This window comes from Poecilia latipinna, unplaced genomic scaffold, assembly GCF_001443285.1.
Source record: "Poecilia latipinna isolate Pla-1442-1.1 unplaced genomic scaffold, P_latipinna-1.0 Scaffold4773, whole genome shotgun sequence".
NCBI classification, from domain to species: Eukaryota; Metazoa; Chordata; class Actinopteri; order Cyprinodontiformes; family Poeciliidae; genus Poecilia; species Poecilia latipinna.
This window is the reverse complement of record NW_015117389.1, coordinates 1-18,705: the sequence shown is the minus strand read 5'-3', so window position 1 is coordinate 18,705 and position 18,705 is coordinate 1. Positions and strand designations below refer to the sequence as shown.

The following is an 18,705-nucleotide window of genomic DNA, read 5'->3' as shown; positions in this document are numbered from 1 at the left end:
TCTTGGAGCGGTCCATCACTCCACTCAGCCTTATGTGTTTAGCAGGCACAATGACGTATCAGCGCATTTAATCGATCATAACACACTTTTTTGTTACTGTAAACCATATTCAAACATCTATCAAAGCAACATTTATAAACAATTATATTTTTTAAGTATGTTTTTAATACATAGTTCATTATATTTAAATATGCTTAGTGGCTATAACAATAGAATAGGAATAGAATATTCTGATATTGATGTATGATGAGCATATTACAAAGCACACAGCCGTTCATAATTTATTTAATAAATTATTTAGTAATATCAATACATATTTGTATAACTATACAAACACAAATAAATAATGATTAATACTGAATAATATATATTGGATACATGTTTATATGTATGTATATACATACTAGATATATGTATATGTTTTTCAGCCGACGAGTTCTAGCTTCAGAGTGATTCAGCAGCTGAGATTGAGTCCAAAATCCGATGCGAGATTCATCCGTGCTGCAGTGAATCCGTCTCTCTTTAAAGATATCTCCCGCTTCTTACTCACATCGTGTCTTTAGGAAACTTTCAAAACAAAAACGGAAGATTTAGGATGTATCTTACTTTTGACAGAGTGAAAGAATTACATATAAATAATAGTCTTTACCACCAGTGTAAACTTTGTTGGTGAATGTTATAACACATAATATAAGTTTTATAATATGTGTTATATTGTTTAATTTCTAATATAGGCTCTTGTATCAAATAATCTAAGTCAATGTTAGAGAATAATTAATTTTTTTTGGATTTACGGAATCTCAGTTAGCCTTCATAGCGGGGCTGAACCCGTATTACACCAAGCACTGTAGCTAATAGCTGGTATCTCGCCGGTGGACATAAATACAGTAAAGTAATATTCTAATCACAATAATATGTCCATCTTACTTGTGAAATGTTGTCTGTGGAGCCCTCGCATCAATAATAGATCCGAACAACAATATCCCTCAGTGCTGAGGCATCTTCTGCTGTTTTGGTTGAGCAAAGTAGGAGGGAATACCGCTCCAAGATGGCCGCCGTATATCCTGCGCCGGAGCGGCCAATGTAGGGTCTTCTCTTATGTCTATGCTGAGCACGCTCTCTGTCATGTGTGACGTTTTGCGCCCTCTACTGCGCATGCGAGTTCGCAGTTCACACTGGAGATCACATACAGGTCGCATATATTTGGAAGTGTGGTGTGAACCACAACTGCCACGCCAAATAAATGCGATTTGACAAAAATTTGGATTTGGGTCTCTTCAGGCTGCAGTGTGAACGTAGCTTTTGTTTATATTGTGCAAATCCACTACAAATATTGTCTTACTGCACTACAAAAAAGTTGTTTTAATTTAATCACACATACATTCCTATTATTCCTGGTTATCAATCAGTACAGTATGCTCAATTAATTATTCAAAGTTTTTATCTAAGGAAACCCAACAGATCAAAAATCTGGAACTGCTGTTTTGTTCAGTTTGTCTATGTCGATGTGCGTCTGTCCCTATCAAATAAACTTGATAGGGGCAAGTTTATTTGATAGTGTACATTTATTGTTCCTTCTCTTAAAAGGTTACAACTTGAGGAAACTTATACTTTCTTTCTTTGTATCCATTTGTAATTACCTGATAGGGTATGTCTCATTCTTTCTGCGCTTCTTCTCCTCGTCTGGAACGCGTTCCCATCCAAACTTGAGTCTCCAATCAAAATTTCCTCGGCTGTAGTTTTGCAGTTCAGGCACTGGTTTGTGAAACCTCAGGCTGTGATTATCGATCGACGTGATTCTTGGGCTCACCACGGCTCTGGGCTCTTCAGCTATTCGAGCCAGAAGAGGCTCCAGCCAGCCAGGGAAACATTCACCTGTGAAATAAAAAGAAAACTGAAACATTTTTTCACTAGCTGGAAGCTATTAGCTATTATATGGAATACTGCTGCATAGAAATACTATTGCAATAACCAAACACATTGCTAAGCCAAACATTTGTCCTCTGCATGTAAAAAAACAACAAAACTACAAACTCACAGTGGGAATCTAGGAAGGTGAGGACCTCCCCCTGTGCAGCCTGAGCCCCCATCAGCCTGGCTGTGATCAGGCCTTTTCTCTCCTTCTGACGCAGGACTCGCACTATTCGCAGCCCCTGCACATATTCATCCAGTGGAGTCTTTAAGAGATCTGAGGACATAAATACAAAATTAGAGCTGAAGGAGGGCAAATGTTAATAATGAAATCTGGCATTTTGCATGCCTTTATATTGGAGTTACATTGAAGTTCGAGGGGTTGTGATTTACTGCATATTTGCACTTTGAATACAGATAAATGTTATGAACACTTAAATTTAATACTTATTCAGATTTTTAATTGAAATGTCTAAATGTAATTAACACAATATATCACAGATTAATTTGATATTGTAAAAAGAAAAAAATCTCAGATTTAAGGTAAAATACTGGTAGCTGTGGTTGCCAAAAAATTACCATATAAATACAGATTTACAGCTTCCAGTATTTTGCCTTATATTAGAGACTTTTTAAACAGTGTACTTAGTGGGCGAATGCATTGTGATAACTTTTCCCACTGAATTTTGGGGCAACACCCAGAGGCAGTCCTATCCCCCACAAGATGGCGCCCTGGGCCGTTGCCCAAGTCGCAGAAACTGCCACTGGCAACACCAGCCACATCTCGTCTAATCTCTTCTTAAAAATTTTAAAATTCAAAACATTTTTGTCTTTTTTTCTGTCTCCATTGACACATGGTGGCACAGTTGGTTCGACACAAAGAGGTCTTGGGTTCAAATCCTGGCCTGGGGTCGTCCTGCATATCCTCTGTTCTCTGAATGCTCTGGTTTCCTCTCAGTAAACCAGAGCAATACCCGAGTCAGTTTCTAAAAACTGACTCGGGCATTAGCATGTATGTACATAGTTTTCTCTCCTTACGATGGACAGGTGACATAATTGGCATCGCCTCTTATTGAAAGATTGCTGGAGACAGGCGCCAGTCTCACCCTTTCAAACTAAGCAGGTAACAACAAAGGGTGGATGGATGCTGAGTTTCCACAGTTGGAGTCTTAGGTTCACGTTCAGATGGTTGAGTTCCTGTGAAGTTTTAATCACCAGCTGCAGAAAAATACCTCAGCTGGCTGCAAAAACCTCATACAAGCTAGTAAGTGTTCCAGTAAGCAGGCCTTTCTGAAGAGGTAAACGATAAACTAGATCTTTTCTTAATTATGAAACAGACTCTTAGTTTTGTCAGCTTTGAGTCTTGATGGAAATTTTTCTGAATGAATTTTCCCCTAGAAGTACATTTATGAATACATAAAGACGGCAGCAGGATATTAAACACAAATTCCATCTTAAGCAACAAGACACTTAAGTACTTTACCGTTTGTAAAAGATTAGGTTTTAATAATAAACAGAGCATAATTTTCCAGATAACCTTTCACTTTGGACCTTATTATGGATGTGATGAGTCATGCATTTAGTCGTCATAGTGGCTATCAGCATGATAAAGACACTAATACTGTAATTAACTGTACAGTGTTAAAGCAGAACAAATGAGGACAAATTCCTTCCCTACTTCCACATTGTACACCAACTCAATGCAGAAGCAGTAAATTTCAGTTTTCATCATGTTTTGTTCTCTGAAATATGAGAGTACTTTCTGAAGAAATGATATACATCCAATGCCTTGCAAAATTATTCATGCCCCTTCAAGATCAATAATCTCCTTTCAGATTATGTGGTTAGTTAGATCTTGGTAGGTTTGCAGTTATGTTCTTTCCATTTTCAGGTCATCGATGAAAAGTGTTTAGGAAAAGCTCCACAGTTTTATCCCCAAGTTGTCTGCTGTGATCCTTGGTCTTCATTACTTTTATGTATTTATTTTATTTTTGTTTTCTTCATTCAGCTGTTTGTTCACCAAACTTCTGAAACCTTCACTGATCAACCAGATTTAAAGTGAGGTTGACTCAAACACAAGTGAAATCTATTCACTCACTCTGTGATTTTTGGAGGCAATTAACACTTTTAGTGAAGGGAACCATAAAAATAGAAAAAGAACCCCATAAAGTATGTATCATTTACCTTAGATTCAATAGTTATCTGCTTCTTTGGGATGGTATTTCTCATAAAATCCCAAATAAATACATATAAGTTTTTGTTTCCCTCATGAAAAGGAAAGTTGAGGAGTTGTGAATACTTTCTCTAGGACACTATATATGTGAAAGCATTAAGATGTAACATTAACTATCAGTGATCTCACTCACCATCTGTACTGGCGTCGTCCACCAGTAAGATCTCTGTGAGCAGAGCAGCAGGAGCCGTGTGGAGGACGCTGTAGACCGTCCTGAGCAGAGTGGACCAGGCCTCGTTGTGAAACACTATTATCACGCTGGTGGTTGGAAGGCCGGGACATCTCAAAAACTTCTGCTTCAGGCAGCTGTCAGAGCCAGACTGGAAGTTAAGAGGCAGCTTTTAAACAACGCATAGATTTATCTCTTGCCTGCAGGGTGATGTCGCCAAGAAACGATGTTCTCCTGAGATAAACTCACTCTGGAGGCCGTGTGTCCTTTCCCAGATCCCGGTGCAGAGAGATGCGATCGCTGGCAAACTGGTTGAACTGGTTTTTCTTAAAACCACTTGATTCCTCTTTCTGTTCCTCAGCAGTCATAGAGCGCCACACGAATGGCTTGCCGCCTGCTCCCGGTTCCCAGCGATTTTGGTAAGGCCTCTGAAGGTGAGGCCTGAACTCCTGCTTGCTGTAAAATCCAGGAGGACATTTGTGGACAGAGGAATCTGTAAACCTGGTGGTCTGGACAGGGATGGATCCTCTGAGTTTCCCCACATTTCCCTTGGGAAGTCGAGGGGAATGTGGCGTTGTTGTGTAGTTCATGTAGAAGAGCATAATAAAAGACAAACACAGAAAACTGGAGAATGCTATCTTCACTGAGCGTTTGTGTCGAAGCAAATAAAAATGCATGATATTCAGAGAGCGATGGGGACCTGAGAAGAGAAAAATAAACAAAACGCAACATTATAGACAACAAAAAAATTATTTTAAATAGTTATTTCACCAGATCAACAGCTGCAGTCTGGAAAACCCTCTCTACGTCATGCTTGGAAAAACTAATTCCTTTATTTGAAGATATTTGACTATTCATAAAGTTATTGTTGTCTTATTTAAACAGTAATACAATGACAGAATGAGGTAACTAATTCAACAAGACATAAATAAAACACTAAGAAAGTCCTGCCCAAGCATTGGTGTAATCATTTGTTGGAAGATCCTTCATTCATTTACAAATATAGTTTGAAAAGTAATAACTTTAGCAAACCTGTGTTTCTGAGCTAGTTAACCAACAACACTGTCTTTATTAAATGAGAAAAGTACTTACTTTTTGCTGTAATTTTTCTCTGTGTTGTCCTGTTTGCCTCCCACGTCTTACAGAGACCGACAATGAAGTGCACAGGTGCTCAGCTGGATCAGTGTGCATCAAGGACCCTTTGCAACCGCTCAGACCGGTTAAAAACATCTGACTCAGTCAAGCAGCTGCGGTGAGACTGCCAAGAAGTATGTTCTTTATTCCTGGTTTCACTTCGGCTGAGTTATTTTTAACTTCCATTTTACTTTTAAGTTGCATTTCTTGTGGGATCACATTTATCTACTTAGGAGAGGAATGAGAGTTAAGAGCACCTTCTGCAGGATTTCTCAGTAAATGTTTGAGGTAAACGGCAGAATAAAAGAAAAAACAATAATACAAACCAATCCATTGTTAACTAATCAAGCCATGATGATTTTTTCAAACTTACAAAGGTTAATCCATAAATCAAAGTGACTCCAGTGTTTGATAAGCAGGACGGAGCTCAGCCAAAAATTACTAATCATTATCATAAATTGAAAACATGTTTGTCAGATAAAAAGCTAAGTTTAATTCAAACAAAAGGGAACAACATAGTTTCTACATTTCTAATATTGTTTAAGAGGTAGTTTATCTGGAGTTTACATCTCCTTTCTGGGTTCATCTCTGCCGCTTCCTCCAACAGTCGAAAGAGAAACACAATTGAGCCATTCTGCAGATTTGATTGTGTTCATGCATGACTGTCTGTTATGTGTTTTGGTATTATGTGGGTATCTGTGTTGCTAATAAGATAGAGCAGTGTTTCTCAACCCTGGTCCTCACCTCCCTCCTGTCTCTGCATATTTTAGGTATTTCCCTTCTGCCACACACCTGAATTGTATCTCTGGGTGATTAACAGGTTTCTGCAGCACTTGGTGGTCATGCAATCATTTGAATCAGCTGTTCTGTAATAGAGGCACATCTAAGGCATGCAGAGCAGGGAGGCAGTGAGGACCAGGGTTGAGAAATACTGAGTTAGAGTGACGACTTGTCCAGTCAGGATGCACCAGTTCTCCCACCCAGTGACAGAACTGGAGTAAGGTCTTGACTCTGGCAATCTTAAACAGACTTAAACTGTAAATGTAATGTTGCAGATAATAATAATAATAATAATAATAATAATAATAATAATAGGTTGAAAGTTTGGAAGTAAAGGCTAGTAAACACAACATTTGGAAGAAACTTTATGTTTTATTGCACAGTGGCTCTCTTAAAAATCTGTATAACTTTAATGGGGTTTTAGGATGTATTTACTGCATGAGCAGGAATTCATTGATGTGCAGCACTTTCCTTAATCTACCTGTTAACAATAGAGAAGAAAGGATTAGGTTTTTAAACTAACAAGAATAGTGTAAGAGTGAAAATTGGAGTTATGAAAGCAGCACAACTGCATTACAAAAGCAAAAAAAAATATATATATATCCTCTTGTATATTTGTCATGCAAATTAATTAATTAATTAATTAATTAATTAAGCCAGATAATGAAAAAGCAAAGTCTCGGCAAGAAAACAATATTCAATGTATTAGTATTTTAAGTGAGTCTTTTGCATATTGCAGTTAGTTATCTAGATAGATAGATAGATAGATAGATAGATAGATAGATAGATAGATAGATAGAATCTACTGTCGTTCGTCGCTTAATGAGGGCGGGGTTTGTTGCCAAGGTAACACGTAAACAAAGCTATAGTTATTTTTGAAAGCTAGGTGTTGTGAACAGGACGTCGACTGGATAAAGGATCCGTAACGCATATGGCTTTCTTCGGCTTGACCCAGCTGGGTTATCAAAACCCAATCGGTGATAATATGCTCATAAATCCCCGGGGAGTCCCTCCGTCTCAAGGTGAGAGGAAGCTAGGCTAAGCCTTAGCTGCGCTGAACTCTACATTTATCATGGCTGCTGCAACCTCTGTCAAAGCAGACCTCAGCATTCAGTTAAAACGTTTTGTAATTAAGTTTTTTTTTAAAAGTGCAGAAATTTATTTAAAAGTTAAAACTAGTGTCAAACTCCAGTGCCATAATAATTAGACAGACATGAATTTTAAAAAACATAAATAGAATAAATAAACATAGAAGTACTTTACTGATTAAATAATTCAATGTTTTATACTGATTGAGTAGAACATAAAAATCTGAGTTCAGCAAATTGTCCTTGTAGTACGTAAAAACACTTTTAAATGATTTTTAAGGGAAAAAAAGCTTAAGAGCTAAGTCACTGTAATGATTGGCTTCATCTGTTGAAACATATCTGCTTTTAGATGACTGTTTTAATGTCAGGAAAGAATTTCAGTCATTGGCTAAAGAACAAGGACCCGTCATAAATAAAGAAGTGACCAAAGTACGACTGCAGCCTCCTTGCTACAGCGATGAGGATCATAAAGGGAGTCATGAGCGATACGCAGAAATGGTGAAAAAGGCTCAACCACCCAGGCGTAAGCTAGCACACTTTAAAATATGGGTTCCTGTAGAAGTTTGTAACAAAAACTAAAAGCCTCTTCTGTCCTCCAGTCCCCAACCAGCTGTATGTAAAGCCTCTGACAGAAAACCAGCAGTATGGATGGATGAGACACATGAGCTTTGAACCGTGGACCCAGTGCCAAAAGTTTCCTCGAAAATCCAGCGAGATGACAAGGTGAGTATCATAACACATAAATACATTTTTCCACCAGTCTGGGCCTCTGTCGGTATAATCCATCTGTTGTTTTCCCAGGTTCGTTGGTACAATGATCTTGACACACCGAGACTTCTGCCTGTTCTGAGCTCCCTCAGCTTCATGAAGCAGAAGCATGCACACGCTAAAAAAAACAACAAAAAGCCTGCAACTTTTTGACTCTTCAACCTTATTTTAATGAATCAAATTTAATTGCTTTGTTGTTCCTATGGGTTTTCTCTTTTTATATTTAGGTGTTTGTATGTGTGCATGTAACCTTTGTTTAACTGGGTTTACCTCATTGAGATAATCAAAAGTACAAATCAAAAGTACAAAATGTGGCCTTAAATACATATATTTAACAAATAATTGCTCAAACGAATGAATATTGTACACTATTTTAATTGTGTACTATAAGACGTGCTACAACAGTACTCTGTTAAATCTCTAATAAATACAAAATGTACATGCTGGTGACAATATTCTAAAAAGTTGAGCTGTATAAAGAGCTCAAGAAATTCAGATAACATGAGCAATTATGTTTTCTTTTGCGTTGGGATTAATAAAGTATTTATCAACTGAAAATTCAGAAAAATTATGAATGCTAGACGGAGGTGAAAGCATCTCCAAAGCTTCAGTCCTACTCAATGTGATCCGAGAAAGGAACGGCGGTGAATCGACAGCATTGTTTCAAATAGGGAACAAAATTATGGATTTTGTGGTCTGATCTGACATATTACAGCTTACACTGCTAAAAAAATTGTAGACCTTTCAATATGGAAACAGTATTCCCTGATGAGGTGGTCATAATGTTATGACTGATCAGTGTATTTTTTTGTATATATTCTTGATGTTTTAACACCGATTCTCTGTAGGCTTTAGTGGCACTAGTGACCCCTAGAGGAAAGTCGGGTTAATTACAAGAAAAATAAAAAATAAAATCGTGGTTTTGTGCAAAACTTTGGATGCCCGTTTCTGCCACTCTGTTAAAAAATAAAGAAATTATCTCATTCTAATGAGATAGTATCTCAAAATACTGAGATAATTTATTTATTTTTATTTTTTTGCAAAGTGGTGGAAATGGGCTAAACCTGCATAAAATGGAAAAATGGGAGTTATATTAAATATTGTAACAAAGTGCTTTTTTAATAAAAATTATATACACAATAAAGGAAATATTGTATTTCTCAGGGAAGCCAGAAGAGTTTGAATCATTGCAGCTACACTTGATTCCTCGTAATGTTTCTAACATAAATGATGCAGCTTAATCGAAGTTTCTATGATGAAGTAAACTTAAGGAAAGCACTTTTTTATTTTAATAAACAGATTTTTAATATTTCATAATTGAGTTTAGATATATTTTCACTTAGTGAATTTACTTACTTTTTCTAAAGTGTTTAATAACTATTGGACAAAACTTTTTTAATTATAATGCAAACTTATTTTGTAGTTTTTAGTTGTAGAAATAAAAAAAATTGGAACTAGAAATTTTATGTACAGCAATCAATATGTTAAAAAACACTAACGGAGAAAAAAATGTACTTTTTTTACATTTTATTTTTTTCTTCAAGGGGAAATGTTATTTTTCTCTTTGTCATAGTCTTCAACTCTTCTTTTCAACTGAGCAAAACACTCCCCCTTCAACTCCTCCAACTCAGGTAAAATACGAACAAAAAAAAAGAAGAAGAAAACAAACCAGAAGGATTCATCGGGCCTGAGCAAAAACACTGTTTCAGTAGTATGGGGAACACATTCCTCCCGGCTCCCGTTTCCCCTGAAAGCATCCCAAGAGTTAACAATCAACACAAGTCCATGGACAGCTAGTAGAAATAGAATAAATACAATGAACATCTTTATGAACTCATGTCCATTCTATAAACTCTCCGCTTTAGGCTCGTCATTGGTCACAGTTTGTGTGAGAGTTGGTGATCTCGGTTGCGTCTCCAACACACCCAGGCCTCCGTTGCACAGGAGAGACCAGTAGCACAAGACTGCTTGAGCTGGCTTTGGTACAAACGAGATCAACTGTTTGCTGCTGGAGACAACGAGGACGCTGCGTTGGCGGTGAAACGGTTGGCTAAAATAACTCTCAAAAAGCCCTTCTTCATTTTTGACTCATGTCAGCGGACCAGGCAGGGTAAGCAGACACGTTTTTAAAAAGTTACAGCTTCCGCTCAAACTTTAAACAATTGAGTAGCACTGGTGTTGCTCTCCCACCTCTTGCTCCTCAATAATGCAAGACAAATTTGGCAGTTTGGAAATATTTCTGGTCATAAAAAACATCGACGATGCTGATGTGGAAACTAAACATGCGCCACGTTTTGCCCTCATTAAGGCAACTCTGCACACAAAGTACAACCAGCAAGCTAAAAGTGTCTGTAAAGCAGCTGGACAATAGAATAACTAACCAGCTAATATCATTTAGTTGTTTTTGTGGTTCTCCATAAAGAGCAAAAACAATCAAATGAATAGCATTCTGCTCAATAAGCATTGAAAACTACAGCTAAATTTTGCAGGCGTTTATTGCATATTTTTTTACTTACGTTTATGCATCAAATGTGTCAAAACAACAACAACAAAAAAAAAACATATAATGTTCTGGGTAACATTATTATAACTGTAATAATCAATATATTATTTAAGTAGCAGTAATATTTTTGTATTTCTATTCTCAGTTTTTATGAAAATGTTACATTGTGAAATCGTTGCTGAAGGTTATCATGCTCGTCTAAAACCATTTATAGATGCATGTAGAAGGTCAATTGTTTCACATTGAGAGAAATAAAGAAAAATACAGAGAATAATAGCTCTGTAAAAAAACCCTCAGAATATTAAATTACAATATTAATTATTTTTTTTCATGTCAAATGGGGGAAGACTGTCGAGGATAAAATGTGGATAATAATGCAGATTGCCACATAATTCTTCAGCAAAGGCAAATCAACTGAGGAGCCAAAGTACTAATTGTTTTGGTCTTGCTTCATGATTCCATAAATATCTATATTTTGTGTAAATGAACAGATGAACCGCTAATTTTAATGACTGTTGCATATTTTACTACAACAGTCATCATGAGTTTTTAGTTCATGACTCCATATTTGTTTCTTCAACTCTGAGTAATTACATGTTTGTTTGTTTTTTCTTGAATCAGATCTGAAAAACAATTATGCCATTAATTACATCACTTATTTATTTATTTATTTTTTTATTATTATTTTTGGACAGATGCTTTACACGACCGAAATCTTCAATTGTTAATTGGTCATCTCTGTGATTTTCTTATTAAAAATAAAGCCTGATTTGTTTATTTTTGATAAAAACAGTGAGTAGTGATTCCATATTATCATACAGTAAAGGTTTGTCATATTAATACGGATAAAATTGTCAACCTGCCTGTCCTGCGCAAACTGTCCATTCAGAGCAACACCAGTGATGATTTATGTTTCTTTTACCGCTGAAATAAAAAAAAACGGGCCTGTTAGAGCCTGACTGGAGTGGATTAAATAAAACACACAGTGACTCATGTGTAATTTTCTCTCCTATCTGGGCCAGTGGTTCTGACTCCGATCCCGTCTCGCGAGCAGCAGAACTCGGCAGTTGATCCGTTGGTACCAGTGACCTTTGAATTTTACAAGAAAGCGTGCTGTTCTTCATCGGAAATGGAATCATCATGTTAAGCATAATAACTAACCAGAATCATCATAATAATAACACTAAGAATATACAAATGATGGGTACAGAATTTATACAAAATACCCTACGTCAAAACAAACGGAAAGTAAAAATAAAAAAAAAGAAAAGAAAAAGAATCCACAGTAAGACATGCTCAAAGCAGTTATGTTTGGCAAGAAAGCAGTTTTGTTGTATCATAAAAACCTCACAGTGAAAATAGTTATGCCCCTTCAGGATTACAAAGCACAGTATTCAGTCGAAATCAGCGGATATTTCTTTCCTTCGTCTACTTCTTCTTCATAGAAGAATCAAGCTGCATGACGCAACTGCGTTGAAATCCGTAGTTTCTGCCCCTCCCTACCTGGAGGTTCTGGAACAGCTCACTGATTTATGCTCCTTCATTTCCACCCCAAAAAAAAAAGAAAAAAGAAAAGGAACAGAGACAAAAAGGAGCCCAACCCAGTGGAGAGTCCCAATCTGAGCTCGATCTTTGTTTTGCTCAGATAAAAATATGTAACCCCTCTCGTAGCATATCTAGTCATCTTTAGTCACTTTTAATTTCATCTGTTAAAATGATTGAGGGTAATTTTATTATTTAGAGTTAAAAATCTGTTCTCTGCTGCCTAAATGACAGACAAAATAAATAAACTCTGTATTTTATGAAAATGAGCCTTCACTGCCAGAAGTCGGGCGAAAGAAAAACAAAAACAAAAAAACAAAAACAAAGGTGGTGATCATTGCTGACTTCAGCGAAAACATATCACAATATCTGCCTTGCTTTTAGTAAATACTTTAGTCTTTGGTCAATATATTCCTCCTCAGTTTATACATATAGTCATACACACACAAATATGCATGTACATACACACTTATAAACGTGTAATAAACTGGATATTTGTGCACGTATGTGTTCACACTTTTTTTTATAAAGGACCTTTAGCACAAAACATCAAGACTGAAATAAATAATTAAAGCGGGAACAAAAGTACCTGTTCATAAATTGTGTCAAACAAACAAACAAAAAAATAAAAAATAAAATAAAACTTACCGAACAAAAGAACAACAAATAAAATAAAAAGTAGCCTTATGTACAGCGATAATTTTCTTTTCACACAGGCTAAAAGGCGTTGTTTTAAATAAACAGACTTTGCATCTTTCAAGAAGCCTGAGAGAGAGGCTAGACATGAGAAAAACACGTTGTCCTCCAACATGTACGCGGCCGAGATGGCTGTCAAAACAAGAGCTTTCTCCTCCCGTCGAGAACGCTTTCCCTTCTCCGGAGTCCCAAAAGTTCGCGTTTTCCTCTTTGCTTGGGATTCAAGTGATGGCGATTGTAGTTCTCAGCTGTTTCGCTCGCGCTGTGAGTGCTCGCTCAGTGGTGCCGTGTCCTTGCAGTGGGTACCGACCCAGCGTCCGCTGCTGCCACGGCTGCTAGCTGTTGGGCGGCCCGTCGTTTAGGAAGTAGGTCGTCATTTCCCCTTTACCTTTGACCTTAACGACTCCGCGGCACTCCAGCACGTATCCTTTGCTATCAAGCACCTGGTAGAGGTCCGTGGTCACCTGGGGAGGTCAGAAAATATCGATAGGATTTTAGAGAAATATTCTGAGGTACTATTGTAATAACAATAAAAATGTATGGTAAAAACCCCCCAATTTATTAGTTGTTTTATAGATAACTGTATGGTTATGACTTCATATCACCAAACATACAAACATCCCCATTTAAAGGAGACTTTCTAGATTCCTCTTACTTTCTAGATTCCTCTTACTTACTGTAACATTCAATCTTATTTTCTAATTCACTGGTATTTATTGATGCTTTCATCAAACAAACAGTGGAGAAAATGGTAAAAATGTCATTTAGGATAATACTGTCAATACTATCAATTGAAATTTATCGAGACGACGATAAATCAATTTCCTGTTAAGATAAAAAGTTTTCCACAATAAATGATAAAAGATAGCAATGAAACATCAGGAATCATGTAAATACCATCCATCCCTGGATGCTGAGTTTGTGCTTTACTAAGTTTACCAACGATGCTGTACTACTACTTTGTAATATATCGTAGTACAGCTACATTAATACTGAGAAACAGTAGCACTATTTATTACAAAATAGCACAGGGAAAATCTTTCGTGTGCTAATGTAGTGTAAAAAACCTGTACAAAAATATCCCAAACTGAACTCAGGGCTATCAAAGAAGTCGAAAAGGAAAAAAAAAATCAAAACTAAAATTAATGTAGACCATTTTAATCTACATGTATTGTTTAAATTTGAATAAATGCCACTCGTCCTTCCAAGTTGAATTCCCATTGTTATGTGTTACCTGAATGCGGTCAGGTACACCTGTGCTGTCCATGCGACTGGCCACGTTTACTGTGTTTCCCCAAATATCATACTGGGGCTTCCGGGCGCCAATGACTCCTGCTACCACTGGCCCAATGTTCAGACCTGTGAATCAAACACAAACTTTGTAAAAACATGCACTGTGAAGAACAGGCTCACAATTTTCCCCATGATTTTCTCTCTGTACCTATCTTCATCTGGAAGTTGTTGAAGGAATGCTCGTTGATATACTTCATCTGCTCTCTCAGTCTCATAGCATAGTCTGCTAGCGCAGTAATATGAGAACGACCCTCTTTGTCGTAAGTAGAGTCGTTAAGACCGGAGGCCGCCATGTAGGTGGAACCAATGGTTTTGATCTTCTCCAGCTGCCTGTACTTCTCTTCACTGATGATCTGAGCCGTTAACAAAAACAGATGTTCATTTTCTCCAAGCTGCACTTTAATACTGCGGTCTGAATTTTGTATAAAAAAAACAAACAATGTTTTACCTCATCGAAGTCGGCGATGATCTCGTTGAGCAGCCGGAGACACTCCACCCCCTCGTTGTTGGCCTCCAGCTCCACGTAGAACTCAGAGAAATTGCTGATGGATGCGAACATGACGGCTACGCACTCACAGGACTGGTAGTACAGCTCATCGTTGCGCCGCTCTCGAGCCAAGAAGTGAGCAGCCACGTCCTTCGGCAGGATGTTGTGAAGGAGGCGACGGTTATAGGCCTGCAGCTCCTCCATCTCTTCCTTCTCCTCGGTGGCCTGGCAGGAAATAAACAGCTTTGATAAGGACCAGGATGCCAAAACAGAGACATAATTATTCACCAGGAATCCAGAGTCTTAGTAGCTATTTTTATTGCGCTGTACTTTTTACTTTTACTTGAGTAATTTCATTATGCATTATGAGTCTTATTTGAGTAAAATCTTTGGATACTCTACCCATTTGAGTAACTTCACTGAATGAAGAACAAGCTTGTTTTATATAAAAATTCACCTGACAGATCTGCAGTTTTTGTTAATTTCTCTTTTTTTTTGTTGCTGTTGTTTTCTTCCTCTTTTTCCCACTTCTACCCAAAATATCTGTGACACTAGATTAATCGAAACAAGTCAGAAAATAACTGCCAAGATTAAAAGAAGAAAAGTATCCTAACCCAAACATTTTAATTATTTTTTGTTGTGACACCACTTGGTTATGCTGTTTTATCTTTGTCTTAATTGTATCCATTTTAATTAAATCTCCTTTTTTTGTTAGTTTATTTTATTAGGTTTTTTTGTCGTTGTTATTCATTCTCTTATCTAATTTATTTGTTTGTAATGTAATCTTTGCATGCACCATTTGGTGAATAATAAACAAAAAAGTTTAATTAATTTTAATGTAAAAGAAATTAAGAAAATGTTTCTTTTCTCCAATTTTGTAACTATATTATTCATAAGAATTATTGTCACTTTGGTATTTATAATACAACAATTTCCTCATAACTTTATATACTGATGATGGTAATTTTTAAATATTAAAAAATGTATGTTTTGTTTTAACAAATACTTTTTTACTTTTACTTCAGTAAAAGTATGTTTAATTGGTACTACTCTTACTCGAGTATAATGTTTTGGTATTGCACACACAGGAATCACAGAGGGACAGATAAGCATAAACGTGACCCGACAGCGCCCTCTGGTGGCCGTACCTGTAGTTTCCAGAGGAAGTCGAGGCGAGCCGTGGATTCAACCTGCTGTGCGTGCAGGTACAGCGCCAGGACGAAGACGGTGAGGATCACAGGGGTCATGACCCGCAGGGACACTTTGGTCACAGAGTATGGGCTGCAAAGAGACCGAAACTCAGACTGAATGAAAGAAACTTGGAGGAATGATTACATTTTTAATAAAAGCAATTGAAACAACGTACCACTCAACTGTAGTTTCATTGAAACTGGACCTGAAATTACAAACAAAAAATTATTTTTGTGAATAGAAATAAAGACAGTTACTATTTTCTCATATCAGTATTTACTTATGACACATAAACTGTAATTAATATATATTATCTTTATGTGAAAATTTGAAATATTTAAATGCTAATGAAAAAAATAGGAGATAAACGGTTGATTTGAAAAGAAATATCACAGAGTAAGACACTAATTTCATTTACTTTCCACTTTCTTCACATAATTTAAGGTAATTTAATGACTAGAAAAAAAACAAGCTAATGTTTTATATTTATTAATTCTGGTGGAGATATAAAAATTATAAAAGTTATCTCATAAATGTAAACAAAGAACTTACCAACTGGTTTCATTTAAAGCACTAAAAGAGAAAAAAAAAGAAGCTCAGTGAAAACACAAAAGTATTTAAAAAACAGTCAAAGATGAACTAATTGTAATTTCAATATATGAATATTTAATACCAGTTTTAACAATGCTGAAAGATTCAACTACAGTGATCCAGCATTTAAAACTGAAGGCAGCACTTTTTCACTTTTTTAATGTAGCAAATAAGATATAAGAAGATTCATTCAGCTATTAATGCTTAGTTTATTGCTTAATAGGTAGGCTTACATGACAAAAAGTTCGGAAATGATGTGTATTGTAACAACAAAAAAACATCCAGATCTTAAAAGTGCGGTATGAAACTTTTATATAAACTATTTATTTGTTTATTTGTTGGAACTGTTACTATGTCGTGACAGCATGATATGAGACAAATACTGGAGCTCCACTGTCTTCTGCCGATGCTAACTGAAAACAACCAATCAGAGCCAGGAGGCGGGTCTTAGTGCTGGCAATCACAATGCTGCATGGCGCTGTTAGCATATCCTGTTGTGAATGCTAAGGCTAGTTAGCATGGCCACTGATGATGATAAACGGTTTTCCTGAAAAGATAAGTTGATCCTCCACCATTATCACATTCATCAGCGAGTACATGTGTTGATTGACAGCGCTAAGACCCTCCTCCTGGCTCTGATTGGTTGTTTTTGGTGCATTTTTTCAGACGGCAACAGCAGAACTGGAAGGAGGTGGAGGAGATTGATCTTTTCACAGATTATTTGTCATGACATCAAGACAGTTTTAGCAAATATGTATAAAACACCTTGTTTATAAAAGTTACATAAATTGTTTTTTAAGTATCAAACTCTACAGAGATTACTGTATTTTCCGCACTATAAGGCGCACCTAAAAACCTTCAATTTCCTCAAAAGCTGACAGTGCGCCTTATAATCCGGTGTGCCTTATATATGGAGCAATATTGAGCCACAACAGGTCTAGCATCTACGGTAAGCAGCCGCCGACTTCATTTTCGCCCGTAGAAGAAGAAGCACGCGGTGCATGCTGGGATAGCTGTCAGAATGCTGGTTTGTAATCTATTAATAAAGTTTGACTGACCTATCTACCTACCAACCGTCTAGAATCAGGTCGTCTGCAGGTCATTTAGCGCCACGTTCTCCACCAACATGATGTGCGCGAACAGAGAAAGGTGACCATCGTCCTGCTACGCCCCGGCCCAGACGCGGATGGCTCTTCTCGCCGACCGGAGTCAGACTGTTTGTTGTCATTCCGTTTAGTGGAGCTCCATCTAGTGGTAGCATAATGTAACTCCAGCCTCTACTGTAGCGTCTGTTCTATGGGCCTTATAATCCTGTGCGCATTATAGTGCGGAAAATACGATAGTTGAATGCCATCAAAGAATGAGCGAACAACAAACATTTGGTGATTTGATGCCAAGTTTTGGACAGTTTTAGTTATACAACCAAAATGTTAAATCACAGGACATAACTGCTTCTTTTACCACAACACGCTGCTGCACTCACATGGCATTGGAGGTGACAAAGAGGTCTGCGTTGTCAAATAGTGCTACTTGTGGCCACTCCACGAGCAGCAGGAAGGTGAGCTGGATGAGCAGCATGAGGGCCAGCTTCCCTATGCTGCTGATTTGCAGGAACACTGAGCAGGCCAGCAGCGTCAGCAGCACACTGTAGCTGAAATACTGGAACAGACAGGAGACAGCCGCGACCCGCATCAGCAACCACGAGCCACAGAAAAATCTGTTTGCTTCTCTTGGAAGCCGCTCCAGAGGAAAGTGGTGTAAGATGGTGGACTGACCTCGGGAAAGGGGCAGGAGGGGCCTTGGCTGGGGCAGATCTCCAAACCTCCTTCGATGGACACATTCAAGCTGTGGATCAGACACGGCGTCACCAGGCCTGCAGACGTGTTCAGCTTCTCGGCGACGCATTCTGTCAAGCTCTGGGTGTCGCAGGCGAACTGGAGACGATCATCCAGAAACGGATTCAGAATCACGTCCTTAAAAAAAAATATACATCTTTGTTTTGTCAACTCTTACCATATTAACAAAGGCAGAGATGAAGACGAGGATGATGGAGAAAACTCCAACCAGCGTGCTGTTGGTGCGAGACTGGACAATCTTCTTCGAAACGGTTTGCATTGCAGCTGGGAAGAGCTGCAAACACAAATGATTTCCACATTATATATGTTGCCCCAGTACAGTCCCTTATAAAAATATTCATACACCGTAAATTTATTTCATTTTATTGCTTTACAACCACAAATGTCAGTGTATGTTATTAGTATTTTATATCGTGAATATGTATATTGTATCGTGAACAGAATATCATGTATCGTATCGTGC

At 37.4% G+C, this 18,705-nt stretch overlaps 2 protein-coding genes across 2 annotated transcripts; both read right to left on the bottom strand.

The window, feature by feature from the left end:
• Positions 1 to 1,640: 1,640 nt before the first annotated feature.
• LOC106943008 (polypeptide N-acetylgalactosaminyltransferase 6-like) lies at positions 1,641 to 6,195 on the bottom strand (the record flags this gene model as incomplete). The annotated part of the gene is made up of 6 exons (XM_015026353.1): positions 6,015 to 6,195; positions 5,406 to 5,571; positions 4,563 to 5,013; positions 4,278 to 4,450; positions 2,039 to 2,188; positions 1,641 to 1,875 (listed from the first exon to the last, which is right to left on the bottom strand). Coding segments are annotated over exons 3-6 (986 nt in total), but the record flags the coding sequence as incomplete, so codon positions are not given.
• A 6,316-nt stretch (positions 6,196 to 12,511) lies between these two features.
• LOC106943007 (adenylate cyclase type 5-like) lies at positions 12,512 to 18,531 on the bottom strand (the record flags this gene model as incomplete). Its single annotated transcript, XM_015026352.1, has 10 exons — positions 12,512 to 13,288; positions 14,059 to 14,183; positions 14,266 to 14,470; positions 14,566 to 14,829; positions 15,753 to 15,885; positions 15,971 to 16,000; positions 16,348 to 16,368; positions 17,870 to 18,045; positions 18,162 to 18,320; positions 18,400 to 18,531. Coding segments are annotated over 10 exons (1,374 nt in total), but the record flags the coding sequence as incomplete, so codon positions are not given.
• Between the last annotated feature and the right edge of the window lie 174 nt (positions 18,532 to 18,705).